At 36.4% G+C, this 13,280-nt stretch overlaps 1 protein-coding gene across 3 annotated transcripts in view; it reads left to right on the top strand.

Annotated features, from left to right (window-relative positions):
• Positions 1-3,739: 3,739 nt before the first annotated feature.
• The window catches only part of gabrg2 (gamma-aminobutyric acid type A receptor subunit gamma2), a 68,076-nt gene continuing 58,535 nt past the window's right edge, over positions 3,740-13,280 (top strand). Inside the window, exon 1 of one of the 3 annotated variants that reach the window (XM_058759104.1) lies at positions 3,740-4,276. In XM_058759104.1, coding sequence (XP_058615087.1) covers positions 4,161-4,276 — 116 coding nt within the window. In that variant the 5' untranslated portion in view covers positions 3,740-4,160. The remainder of the gene's footprint in view (positions 4,277-13,280) is intronic. The other 2 variants (XM_058759103.1, XM_058759102.1) reach the window with 2 other exon arrangements.

Here is a 13,280-nt window from a genome sequence, read left to right as displayed (position 1 = left end):
GTAAAGGTGTGTATCTTTTTATTTTCTACTACAGGACTGTGTAAATTCTGTGGCTTTTTACAGCAGGACAGTTTGCATATGAATTAAGTGGTACTTGTATATGTTGTTGCATTAAATGTTAATTCAACCATCGTTTAAGTTGAAACTGATTCGAAATACACATTGTTAATAAAAACGCTGCAGAATCATTTGCAGTTACTGTACAAATAAAAACAATGTTTCATCAGCTTCGCTGTCGATGCTTTCAAGGGGACTAATAAATGTAGGCTAGCAATGCAAGAGTTGTAGAAACTGTAAAATAACTAGGTCCAGGAACTGAGTAGAATTGCATGAATTTACATCTTTGTTGAGGAAAACCCTTCTTATACTGATAGCAATTTATATTTCATTTATAATGCATCAGAATTATAGAACTAATGAACATTATTAATTCTGGAAAAAAAAAAAGAAAGAAGTATAATTCCAAATGTAAATAGTTATAAATACAGAGGTGTACAGTATTGGAATAAATGTAATTAATTAATATACTTGAGTATCTTTTCGGGTACTTTGTAGTTTTACTGAGTATCAAAGATATTAGCAACTTTTACTCTCTACTTTACTTTAATTCTGAAAGAGTATCTGTACTCTTTACTCCACACATTACATTTTGCATGGACCCAGCTTTTCTGCAGCAGTTTATTTCTGCTACAAAAGATGTGATGCTGCCAACTACAGGGCACTGAAAGTACGAGATCTCATGAGTGTTGCACTTACTCTCTCAAACGTGTCAACAACGCTGCTTTACGTGAACGTGATGGGCTTCTTAGCAAGTACACTGTAAAAAAAAAAAGCTTTAAGTTGAGCAAACGTAAAAGTTTAAGGCAACCAGCTTCAGCAGATTATTGAGTTTTCTCAACTTATTTTTTAGGAGAACTTGTTGTATAAACTTAGAACAACAAGTTGAGAAAACTCAAAAATCTGCTGAAGCTGGTTACCTTAAACTTTTAAGTTTGCTCAACTTTTTTTTTACAGTGTAGTTGTGAATCACAGGTGTTTTATATACGAGACGAGGACGTGACGTATCCAGTGCAAGAAGGCTTTGACTTTTTAATTTTACTTAACAGTATTTTATCTATCCATTATACTGAAGAGACCTTTTTGAAAGATGGTAGGATAGGAGTTTTTTTTTTTTTTTGCAATTTTGAGGTATTCAGTTATATTCAGATTTTAGAAGATACATGTGATTGCTCTCCTCACAAATCAACTGTTTCTTGTTTTTGTTACATGTTCTCTGTGCCTTGTCTTGGACTTTTATGTCACTTCCTGTCTCCCGTGGTGTTTGTAGTCAGTTTGTCTGTTATCTTGTTCAGCTTGTTAGCCTCCTGTGTGTATATATATATATAGATAGATAGATAGATATAGATATACTGTACATATATAGCCCTAGTGTTTCTTTAGTTCTTTGTGAGTTGTTGAATGTAATGGATGTGTATCTGCACATCATTCTGTTCTTTGTTCCCGGTGGTTTTTGTTTTATTGTTGTTCTAGTTTTTCCATGAAATGCCTGCACATAGATCCGTGCCTCTGCCTGTTTTCTCCAGCTTCTCCACAGCGTTACAGTTTTTGACTGGCATGTCTCTTTGACCGGTGCATCTGTCAGGCCTCTGTCGTGTGTCATGTGTTCCCGCCTCTTGTTTCCATATTTGGTCATGTTCCTGTCCTTGTTAAGTGTGATTATTAGTTAATTCTTGTCCAGCTGTGTTTAGTCATTATCTGTGATTATTATGTGTATTTAGTTCATGCCTGTTTAGTTAGATTTCGTCTGATCTACTTGTTACTCCCCGGTGTTCCCCAGCCTTGCCTTGTCTGTTTTGGATTTATTAAAGACTGTATTTAAGTTTATCCTCGCTCCTCCCTGCTGTGTGCACCATGACAGCATCTTATTTGAGCCTATATTTATTATAAGTAAAGTATAAGTACTGTTAAAATCAGATACTCTAAGACTTTGACTCAAGTTGTTTTGGAATTGGTGACTTGTAACATGGAGTAATTTTCACTGTAAGGCGTCTGTACTTTTATTCAAGTATGTTTTTCATGGACTCCTTACATCTCATTACAAATACATTATTTTGTTCTGCAAGCCTTTGTTCGACATCTAGAAAAGAGCCGATGGAAACAAACAGTCATGCATGTTAATTTAACAAGCTGAGGGGATGAAGGCATTATCTTTTTTTTTTTTTAACCATTATTATTTATCCGCAGAATTCTTTCCAGAAGAGATGCTAATTTCTTTCTTCAACTGTATGTCATAGTTCAGCATGTTTTAGTAAGCTTCTCTTTTGCCATCTATATATAATATCTGTTTTTATTAATTTATTTAAACAGCTTTGTGCAAACTTTCCCTTTTACCTCTCCTATGAAAGTAAGAAGCGAGGTTCGTGATTCTATGAAAACACAGAAAAATTCAACATTTTAATATGCAAGCAATTGGTCTCACCACCAGCATAGTACATTTTGGGCAGGAGTTGCCGACATGCATTGAGTTAAATGATTTTTGATAATCTAACAGATTAGAGGAAAATGAATGCATGTGCTGTGTGTTCTCAGGGATGAGCCAGCAAACCAAGCATGACCACAGGCACGAAACGTCCCGCGGCTAACTTTTGCGCTGAGCACTAATACTGAGCATTCATGGCATAAGCTGACAATACTGGAAAGTAGAACAGGCCAGGAGCGTGAATTATAATCTGTTTTCCATTTTATTCCTTCCCAGTGGCTAAAAGAAGCGGATGGACCATTCAGCCACAATGCCTCGCTTAAAAACATTAGCTAATTCATTAGACACATTATGTTATATAAGGGATATTCTAATGTTTTCTGCATTGCTAGAGGATAAATGAACTTAAATGTAATAATTTGACCTATTTATCTCTTTATTTTTAGGAGGGTTGCAAAACAGTGGCGAATTAATAAATAAACACATACATGCATAGATATATAGATACCGTGCCACCTTAAATATAAGTGCCAACTGTTTTTTCCCCTTAGTTTCCTCAGAGATTTCACAGTGGAGACAGTTAAGGAGCTGTCCATGGTGCTAGAATACAATCCCCTCCACTTGATGCTTACTAGATTTGTACATGCTGCTGAAACTGAGTTTCTTCTCATAAATAGCTGTTGTCACTCAAATCCTGTCACTCTACCTCAGTTAGACTCATATTTGACATCTGTAAGCTGTAGGCAGCGATTGGTCGCCTACATCACGTGGAATTACCATGCTCTTTTTTTTCCCCTCATGCTGTGAGGAATGACAGCTTCCTGTGCTCACATCAGGACAGTGTCTCTCTCTCTCTCTCTAAACACACATAAGTGCTATTTACACTCCAAATCACACACGACCTTTAATTTTGTCATTTCTGACATAAATCGCCACATCAATTTACCCCCAACAAGCTAGAAAGAAAATTAAATAAAATAAAAATTCAATATATGAGCAAAACACACAGAAACAGTCAAATGCAGAGAGCCAGCCTAATCGTCTAAGAACAGTGCATTTTAATACATTAACAAAATAGCCTACATAAAATAGTATCTAAGTTCTGATTGGATAAGTCGCGTTCGACGACACAAAAAAACCGCGATAAACACGCACATTCTAGCTGCTCGGCAGCATACAATTCGGATTTGTTTATTCCCTTTTATTAAATATCGTTGTATTTAAAAGTAATAATAATAGAGACTAATAATCTAACATCAACAACAACAAAAAAACAAGACTCCATAATATGCATGAGTTGATGCACTGTGTAAAACCATGTTTGGGTGGTAGTTATAATATTATCTGGATATAATGGAGAGATTTTATTAATAGAAGCATGTGAGCTCGGATGCATCTCTACCACGCATGTGTTGTATTGCTGCAGCGACGTGCATCAGATCCGCTTTCACACACTTCATCTGCATTCACACATTTAGCAGTTGAACCGGAGCCGGTCTTGCATTTATTTCCAGATATCTGCCAGTATTATTTCAGTAGAGAAGGAGCTCAGGAGCGTGCCGCGCTTTGTTGTTTTTCTGACGGCTCTGAGACGCGAAAGCCGACGCGATCTGCTATGTGTCATAGCGAAGAAAGGCAGTAAATAAAGGCGACGCGTCCGTCTGCGTGAAGAGAGAGCAAGATGGTGATCATGGCTTCTTTTCATTTTTCCTCTAAATGCTTGCATGCGATGGCGATCCCCGCGATCTCGCTCAAGCTCTGTCTGTGGGCTTTTCTAATCGCCCATCTTCCTTTGAGGTAAGAATATCAGACGAATTTATCATGTTAATGTGCTCTGGTTCGCAAACGTTATGTGTCTGTGAGTGTCTGCGGTGATTGGTGCTGCTCTATTTCCCATGGATTCCTCTAATCTGCTCGCCTCAGTGTCTAGGAATGGATGTATGTTTTCAGATCGCAGATTGTGGCAGTATGAAGATGAAATCCGATGAATATCTGTCGACTTTGGGGCTTGCAGGTGTTTTTTTTACGTTGCTGGTGGCGAACCCTTTAAATAAGCTTCAAAAAGATCACTGAACGAGGCAGTGGTGTGTGAGGCTATCGAGCAGTCCGAGTAATAATAATTATAATAATAGTAATAATTATATAACTAAAACTAGTTATATAATGACCGTGTTCATTCGGGAGGTGTGTCATGATTCAATCAGCCATTAAACCAAATCCAGGACAGAATCAGGATAGATGCAAAAGCATGCTATTCGTCAGTGTGTTTAGTCAAGGGCTAAAGTTCAAAGCTTTGCTGTGTACGTGACGCCATTTCAGTCAAGACGTTTGTTTAAGAAGATTTAAGTCAGGGATTGACTCCTCCTCTCCACCTGCTGATGAAGAATCAGGAATAATTCTGGCCTGTAACTACACTGTCTGAGCGTGGACACCTAACACAAGCACCACACGCAAATAATAATGTTAAAGTGCTGAAATAAAGAAATAAAACGGGGTTTTAAGTGTCATGTTTGGTTCCCTGAGATCCCAGTGCTGCTGTGCATGCATGCAAAAATAAAACTAATAGTAATTTTGAAATGAAGCTATTATTTTGATATGCACCTCTGACCTACACATATTATTGCATTTTCTGATCACAAAGCACTGTAGGTGTTCATTTTTTTTTGTTTGTTTTTGGGGGGACTGACCTAAGCATACAAATGTAAACGAAAACGCATTTGTTCACCTTTTAGTTGCATCAGTCACATGGACTTTCTACGTTCGAGGAGATTACTGACAAAGGCATCCATTGCAATTATAGTAAAAGCCTGCTTATGTTCCTATATTTAACCAGTACTTTGTAATATAATGCTTGCTTTCCATTGTCGGGATAATGCATTAAATATTTTTGCTATCAGTCACAGATTAGATGTCATAACAAGTTTCTATCATACATCCCAGCCAATTTCACATATAGTGCATCCGTCCAGAAAGGCACGTATATTTGAGATAGGCTTGTGGTAATTGATTGGGAACGGACAGCTAGATATTGTGTACAGTTATCGAGGGACTCAAACTATCAATACAGGAGCAATGCAAACCAGCAGAAACTGAAGAACAGATTGAAGGAATAGCATTGACGGAGCTGCTAATGCTGTCACTCAGGGTTGTCTCTCTAATCTACTTAAAGGGATGGTTCACCCAAAAATGAAAATTTCTGTCATTAATTACTCACCCTCATGTCGTTCCAAACCCATAAGACCTTCGTTCATCTTCATGAGCTCTCTGACGCTCCATAGACAGCAAGGATTCTACCACGATCAAGACTCAGAAACGTAGCAAGGACATCAAGGGTTCAACCCTAATTTTACGAAGCGACGAGAATACTTTTTGTGCGCAGAGAAAACAAAAATAATGACTCAATAATTCATCTCCGAGGAGTCACCCTATAGCGCCAATTTGGAGAGTACCACATATGTATATACGCGAAACAAGAACTTGTTTACATACTGTATGTGATACTCTCCCAAAATATCTTAATTTGTGTTCCGAAGATGAACAAAGGTCTTACAGGTTTGGAACGACATGAGGGTGAGTAATTAATGACTATTGAATAAATCATTTTTGGGTGAACTATCCCTTTAAGACTATAGGTGTTCTACTATTTTACACCTAAATTACGTTGTTCATTAGGCTGTTTGAACGATATGGGGGTATATTTTTCTGACCCATAAGGAATAGACCAGGCAAGTGTCAGATTCACGGGATCAGAAGCTCATCAGATGACTGTCAGTGTGGCACCGGTGGCACGTGTCCGCGGCATCCCAAGACTACATGACATTTTCATCTGGAGTCGCACCACAGGGATTAATACACTGACTAGTGCTGTGATGAAAAGATTGCTGCTGCCTTTGATGTCTCTCAGCATGCTGGTTTAAGAGCAAGGCCTGTAGTAACATCTCAACCTTATCACGTAAGATGTTCTGAACCAAAGCTCAGATGTTTGAAAGTTGACTCCCAAATGCATGCGGTGTGTTGCAGATGTACGTTATGATATTCAGAAGTTACTCTCTCGTCTTCCCAAATGTCCAGAACACAGTAAAAGCGAGTTTATTGAAGTGTTACTGATCCTTAAATACAAATATTTGCTATGTCTTTGATTTCCTTGCTTAAAACAAATTGAAAAGGGCAGTAGTAAAAAATTGGCAGTACTTTAAAAAAAAAAAAAAGAAACAAAATCAATGTTGGTCCAGTTTCATAAATCAGTGGTTCTCAGTTGGTGAGTTGCAGCCCAAAAATATGGTAATGCATATTTAGGAGAGCAAAATAAACAGGCCTGAAGCAAAACCAGTCAACAGAAATTGTGTATCAATGGTGTATCAACCTGCAATGTATCAAATGTTTTCAAATAATTATTTTTGAATATTAAAACTGACCCTATTTAAACTCCAAACTGATTTTATGGTAACACTTCATTTTAAGGACCAATTCAAACTATTAACTAGCATGCATATTACTTGCATATTGGCTGTTTATTACTACTTTAATAAAGCACATATGTGACCCTGGACCGCAAAACCAGTCATAAGGGTCGATTTTGTGCAATTGGGATTTTTGCATCATCCGAAAGCTGAATAAATAAGTTTTCCATTGATGTATGGTTATTTGGTGTATAATAATTGTTCCATTGATGTATGGTTTGTTAGGATCGGACAATATTTGGCTGAGATACAACTATTTGAAAATCTGGAATCTGAGGGTGCAAAAAAATCTAAATATTGAGAAAATCACCTTTAAAGTTGTTCAAATGAAGTTCTTAGCGATGCATATTACTAATCAAAAATGAAGTTTTGATATATTTACAGTAGGAAATGTACAAAATATCTTCATGGAACATGATCTTAACTTAATATCCTAATGATTTTTGGCATAAAAGAAAAATGGATAATTTTGACCCATACAGTGTATTGTTGGCTATTACTACAAATATACCTGTGCTGCTTATGACTGCTTTTTGTGCTCCAGGGTCACATATTAATACCTTATTCTGCATATTTTAGATTCCTTAATCCTACACCATACCTAAACTTAACAACTACCTTGCTAAATATTAATAAGCAGCAAATTAGGAGTTTATTGAGGAAAGGTTGTAGTTTATTTTTAGTAATAGTGAGAATTGGACATTAAAATAAAGTGTGACCGATCTTATTTAGTTAGGCTTAAGCTTTAAGATCTGTGAATATCCAGATTGTTTAAAGGTCATCTAATTAGGGAACTGAAGGCCAGTACAGGTCAGCTGGTGTATTGTTAATAGCGCCTTATCTTCAGGACAGTGTAGATGGGGACATTTGATTTCTTCTGCCTGTCCGCAGCCTCTTTCTGGACTAGTGATGGACAAGTAGGCTACATGCAGCAGATGGTGTAATTCAGTGGAGGACATGGGCCCAATAAACAAAAATGGCATCAGTGTCCCATCAAGGGAAATATCATCTCCTTTTCATTATGAGCTGTCTTATACTGAAAACCATTACAAAAGTGTTACGGTGAGCGTTTTCCTGCATTGCTGCATGGGCTGATTATTGAATTGCAATAACCAGACATGTTGCTTCATTATACTCAATAAGGATGAAATGAAAATCTGATGCAATGGCTCTTACCACCACCACACAGGAGCCATTTGAACCACGCAGTCAGGTTTAAGTGATTTCCTCACACATAAGATAGTTCATTGCAAAATTGAAACAATTTCATAGTAAATTGTTGTATGCCATTATACTTTGCATGAAGAAAATGAAGCCTTTTTAGGACCTGTGGCCGGAAAAAAAATTAGAAAATGCACATTGTGGTAGATAACATTGGAATTGGCAGCTCATGTCCCATTAGTTTCCTTCAAAAAACATTAAAGCTGGTATATGTCGGCGAGCTGTCCACGAGACTATCAGCGCAGACTTTAATGTGTAAGGCTAGGTTAACGCTGCTAAACCTTTAATATCAAATAGAGATCATTTTGAGCTTAATATTGCATTCTGAACAGTGTTGGGGGTAATGCATTACAATAGCCTGAGTTATGTAATCAGATTACTTTTTTCCAAGTAACTAGTAAAGTAATGCATTACTTTTTAATTTACAGGAAAATATCTGAGCTACTTTTTCAAATAAGTAACAATAGTTTTTCCATGTATTGACTGACGGCTCTGCTGTCCGCATGTTGAGAGAAATCAGGAGTAAGTGCAGAGCGTTGTGTGCGCTGCGTGAACATGATCTTACTGTAGTTCTAGACTATGCGAATAAGCAAAAATGACTTTAAATAAACATAACATTTGTGGGGGGGGTATTGTTGAACTTTCTTTTCCTGCGTCCCCTACTGTACAGATGTGAATTTACATTTCGTTGAGCCTGAGGCTTATTAATTTCACTTTTGGTGCCAAAAATAGACATTTTTTATATTAAAAAAGAACAAGCAAGCCCAGCTCAGACAAGAAAAAGTAACGCAAGAGTAACACATTACTTTCCATAAAAAGTAACACAATTAGTTACTGTTTTAAGAAGTAATGCAATATTGTAATACTTTTAAAGTATCTTTCCCCAACACTGCTTCTGAATAAATGACGGTGTGGTAGGCCTACTCATAAAACTTGTAAAAATCATAAGGTTTTACTTCTGTTCTGTACATTTATTTGTCATTTTACTGTCATTGGTTATGTGCATATGTGCTTCGGTTGTTGATGAAGACCTGCATCTCAAGTACACTGCAGGGAATTATTAATTTAGAGCAAATGAAAAAGCTTATTTTCCAATCCAGGCAAGAGTGTTTATTAATGGTTCACGCAGTGAATATAGTTGTTGTGACTTTCTGTTCTTATTCTTCTAGTTATTATTATTCTTGTTGTTCCCTGAAAGCATCTGTACATCACAAACGTTGGCACTGTAATAAGGCCATTGCTGTTTTGGTTCATGTGTCTGTGGAACTATAAGGGCTGCTTACTTTTTAATATTCCTCCTAGACTGTTAATCTGAACTTCACCAAATTTTGCACAGAACAGATATATACATGCTGGCAAAAAAAAAAGTTATCAAAAGAATTTTGATACGGCCAAGTGTTGTGAAGGTATAGGCTAATTAATTGGTCTGGCATAGTGCATATTAACAAATTGACCCATTGTTAGATTAAGCAGATATCCATGCAGAAGTCCAAACTTAAGAAAACTTGAAACACAAAGACACTCTGGACATTCTCATAACTCCTCAGCCGTATGTATTCAGTGATGGTTTTGCCTCTTATCCTTCGCAGATGCTAATATATTCTTCCAATTTAATTTGGATAAACAAACAAACAAACATGGCATCAAACTACAATAGCTAACTCTGGAGCAGTGATTTCAAAGTCTTCTTTCAGTGCCCCCAAATCAGCTGATTATATTTGATCCATTTCACCAAAAAGTTTAAAAAGCCATTTCCTGTTATTTGAAAAACTTCACAAAACTCGGTACACATGCACAACAGGGCATTCTGCTGAATTTCAGGAATTACCCTGATGCTCGTGGGACTAACAGCAATTTCTAAAAGATCAGCTGTAATACTAATGCTGTCCAGAGGAAAGCACAAGATAGGAAATCCTTTTAGGTCTCAGGCTAAAATCTCCATGAATAGTTCAGTATATTGACGTGTAGTGTATTTACAGTATATATATATAGAGAGAGCGAGAGAGATCTGTGATGTCTAAAATGCTTATATAGATCATTAAATGTTAAATTATTGTTATAGATTGTTACATTCCTAATGATATTAAAACATATTTGTTTAAAACTAAATGTGTCCACCTTATTTTTCAACGCAGACATTTTCTGTGAATGTCGGTCTTCTGATTCATTAGCCGCTGTAGAGTAATAACGAGAAGAATGACAAAGTGCAGTAAACGGTAAAAGTGTTATGCTTCAAACCAGTGTGTTTATAATTAAGATGATACATTAAAATAATTTGGTATGAAACACTGGAGTGCGATATCATGCAGTAAATAGCTGGAAGCGGATGACACCGGAAGCCAGACACATTCAATTAATCAATTTATAAATGGCCACAGTCATTCTAATGGAGAAAAAAAACAAAAAGAAGATGGATAGCTGTGCAACTGAAACAAATTCAGTATTATTTGTATATTCTGCTATAATACATAGTATAATACTTCTAAAATTTTTTTTTTTTTGCATGGCCATTGTATCACCGTATCATCTACTCGAGTCATTTGTCCTTGCCCCTTGATAATCACCATTTGAGGCTATAGTTATGGCTTTTATTTCTAATATGGCAATTACTGGAACAGGCATGTTGTAAAACGTACTCTTAATTTATGTAGTACAGTATGTATTCTAAACTCTCCATTTCTAGTGTTCTCGATAGAAGAGCAGCTCCAGTGCACTCCAGCTCTGCATGATATTGGTATTTTTTATTTATTTTATTTTTTTTTAAGTTTCACATTACAGACGCAACAATTAAACTCCTGGAAAAATGTGTGAAATATATGAACTTCATTGATATTAGGGCTGTCACTATTATGCTGTTATCACTATTATTGCAGGTAATTAATTGATATTATATGATAATTGTTGTGATCAGTGATTAATTTAAAGGCAGCAGTTCTCTTGCAATTTATTTTTAAGGCAGTCCAATTAAACCCACAAGCTTTCGTGTTATATGAATGAAGACTTTCTGTATTTGAGTATATATTCCCTTATTGGGTAACACTTTAGAAATAGGGAACACTTATTCACTATTAACTATGACTTTACCCTCAATAAATTCCTAATTTGCTGCTTATTAATAGTTAGTGCAGTAGTTGTTAAGTTTAGGTGTTGGATTAGGGATGTAGAATAAGGTCATGCATAATGAGACATTAATATGTGCTTAATTACTACTAATAAATGTCTAATATTCTAGTAATATGCATGCCTAAAATAAACCCTAAACTAAAGTGTTACCGTTATATTTTACATCATTCTCTTTTAAGGATAAATCTCTTCTTTTTTGTTGCATGTTGCATGTTTTGTTGCATTATCTTTGTATAGTGACATAGATAAAAAATGTTTTGGAATTACACAGCTGTGACAGTAAAATAAACCTGTAGTGCTTTGTGTTCAAAATAACTCAAGATGGTCTGAAATGTCAAATAATTTCTAGCATTCACTTACAAAATCATTTATTTGGTGTCCATCCATGCACCAAAGCGCTTCTCCTCTGTGGGGTCGCAGGTTTGCTGGAGGCTGTTCTAGCATCTCGGACCTCTAGACAGATGGCCAGACCATCGCGTGCAATGCAATGTGTAATTGAAATGTAAGGTGTCCAATGATCACAGTTATTAGTAATAATCCACTAACATCATGATGAGACAATTATGTAATCTTTGTGACAGTTCTAACTGATGTTCAGTTTATCTAAACTGTTCTGGGATGCTAAAAGTCTTCATTTTTGTTAAAAGGAATATGCGTAGAGTTCAGCAGGAAGGTTTTAAATGGGCTTCAGAAGCTGGTTGTTGTTGAAAAGATGTTGTCATGATGCGGTGCTTCCTCGCCTAGTAAAAAAAGTCATATATTTAAAACACATTTATTTCACACTAAGTATAGTTCAAATCTATTAACATACAGTATTTGCTGACATATCGCTAGAGATTTACTGATGTAAAAAAATATAATTCAACTTTATTTGGAGTACTGCTTGTGCACAATGCACATTTATTAACTTTAAGCCTAAAATGTGTTTTAATGTCACTGCTGATGATGATTATATGATGTTTGAATGATATCAGCCTTTAAATGCAAGATATTTAAAGTGTACCTGAAGTATACTTGCAATAGTTCCACTTTAGCACAAACAGATGTACTTCCGCACAATTAAAGTGCATTAAGCACAAAATTAGTTGTTCCAGACTTGAAGTATACCAAAAGTACAATTTCTGGGTATTTTTATTCAGTACGTAAGCATGTAAATGTGTTACTTAGCGTGAAATAAAAACATTTTAGTACATTTATTTTTCACTAGGGTCCCCATATTAATGTACAGTGAAATGCATTGCAGGTGTTACAGTCTGGCCTTTCTGATATGTTTCTGATGTGTTTGCTCTCAGTCACATGTTTCTCTCAAGGATGTGCTTTTCTGTCTTCTACTGACTCCATGGTTACTGCTTCACACCATCCATTGTTGTCTGATTGCTTTGCCAAGGTCCTCAGCATTCATTTGAGAATGATTGCATCACTCTACCTCTGGTATACTTTAATATTTTAATCAATTACATAGATAGATAGATGGATGGATGGATGGATGGATGGATGGATGGATGGATGGATGGACGGACGTCCAAGAGATCAAATACATTGCAGCTATGCACTGCTATGCAAACATAAACTCTACTATTAACCCAAGCAGGTAGTTTATGAAACACATTAGCATGTGATTAAAATGATTTATAGCCTATACTCAGAACACATGAGATAATGCTGTAGATGCAAAACAGAGGCTTGCGTTTGTCGCATCTTCCTCTCACAATCTGATTCTGGGAGCGCTGCCAGCGAGAGCACATTTCCACCTCTAATGCAACATTATTATTGTACGTCTGTCTGTCTCCAGCCTCCACCATCACACCCACACTCCGCAAAGACTGAACGCTATCTTTGTCCTCCTCTAGATGGCGCCCTTTTTTATGGTTCTAGTTAAATGGCCTTTTAAAAAACTTTGTTGCGTGTCCAATTATGGAAATCACAGCAGCCATTTTCAGTTCAGTAGAGTTAAGAACACGTGCATCCTGAATCTGCTTCCATCTGTTGTGTAAAGC

The sequence above is a fragment of the Onychostoma macrolepis genome, chromosome 21, assembly GCF_012432095.1.
Source record: "Onychostoma macrolepis isolate SWU-2019 chromosome 21, ASM1243209v1, whole genome shotgun sequence".
Lineage (NCBI taxonomy): Eukaryota > Metazoa > Chordata > Actinopteri > Cypriniformes > Cyprinidae > Onychostoma > Onychostoma macrolepis.
This window is presented reverse-complemented; position numbering and strand designations above follow the sequence as displayed.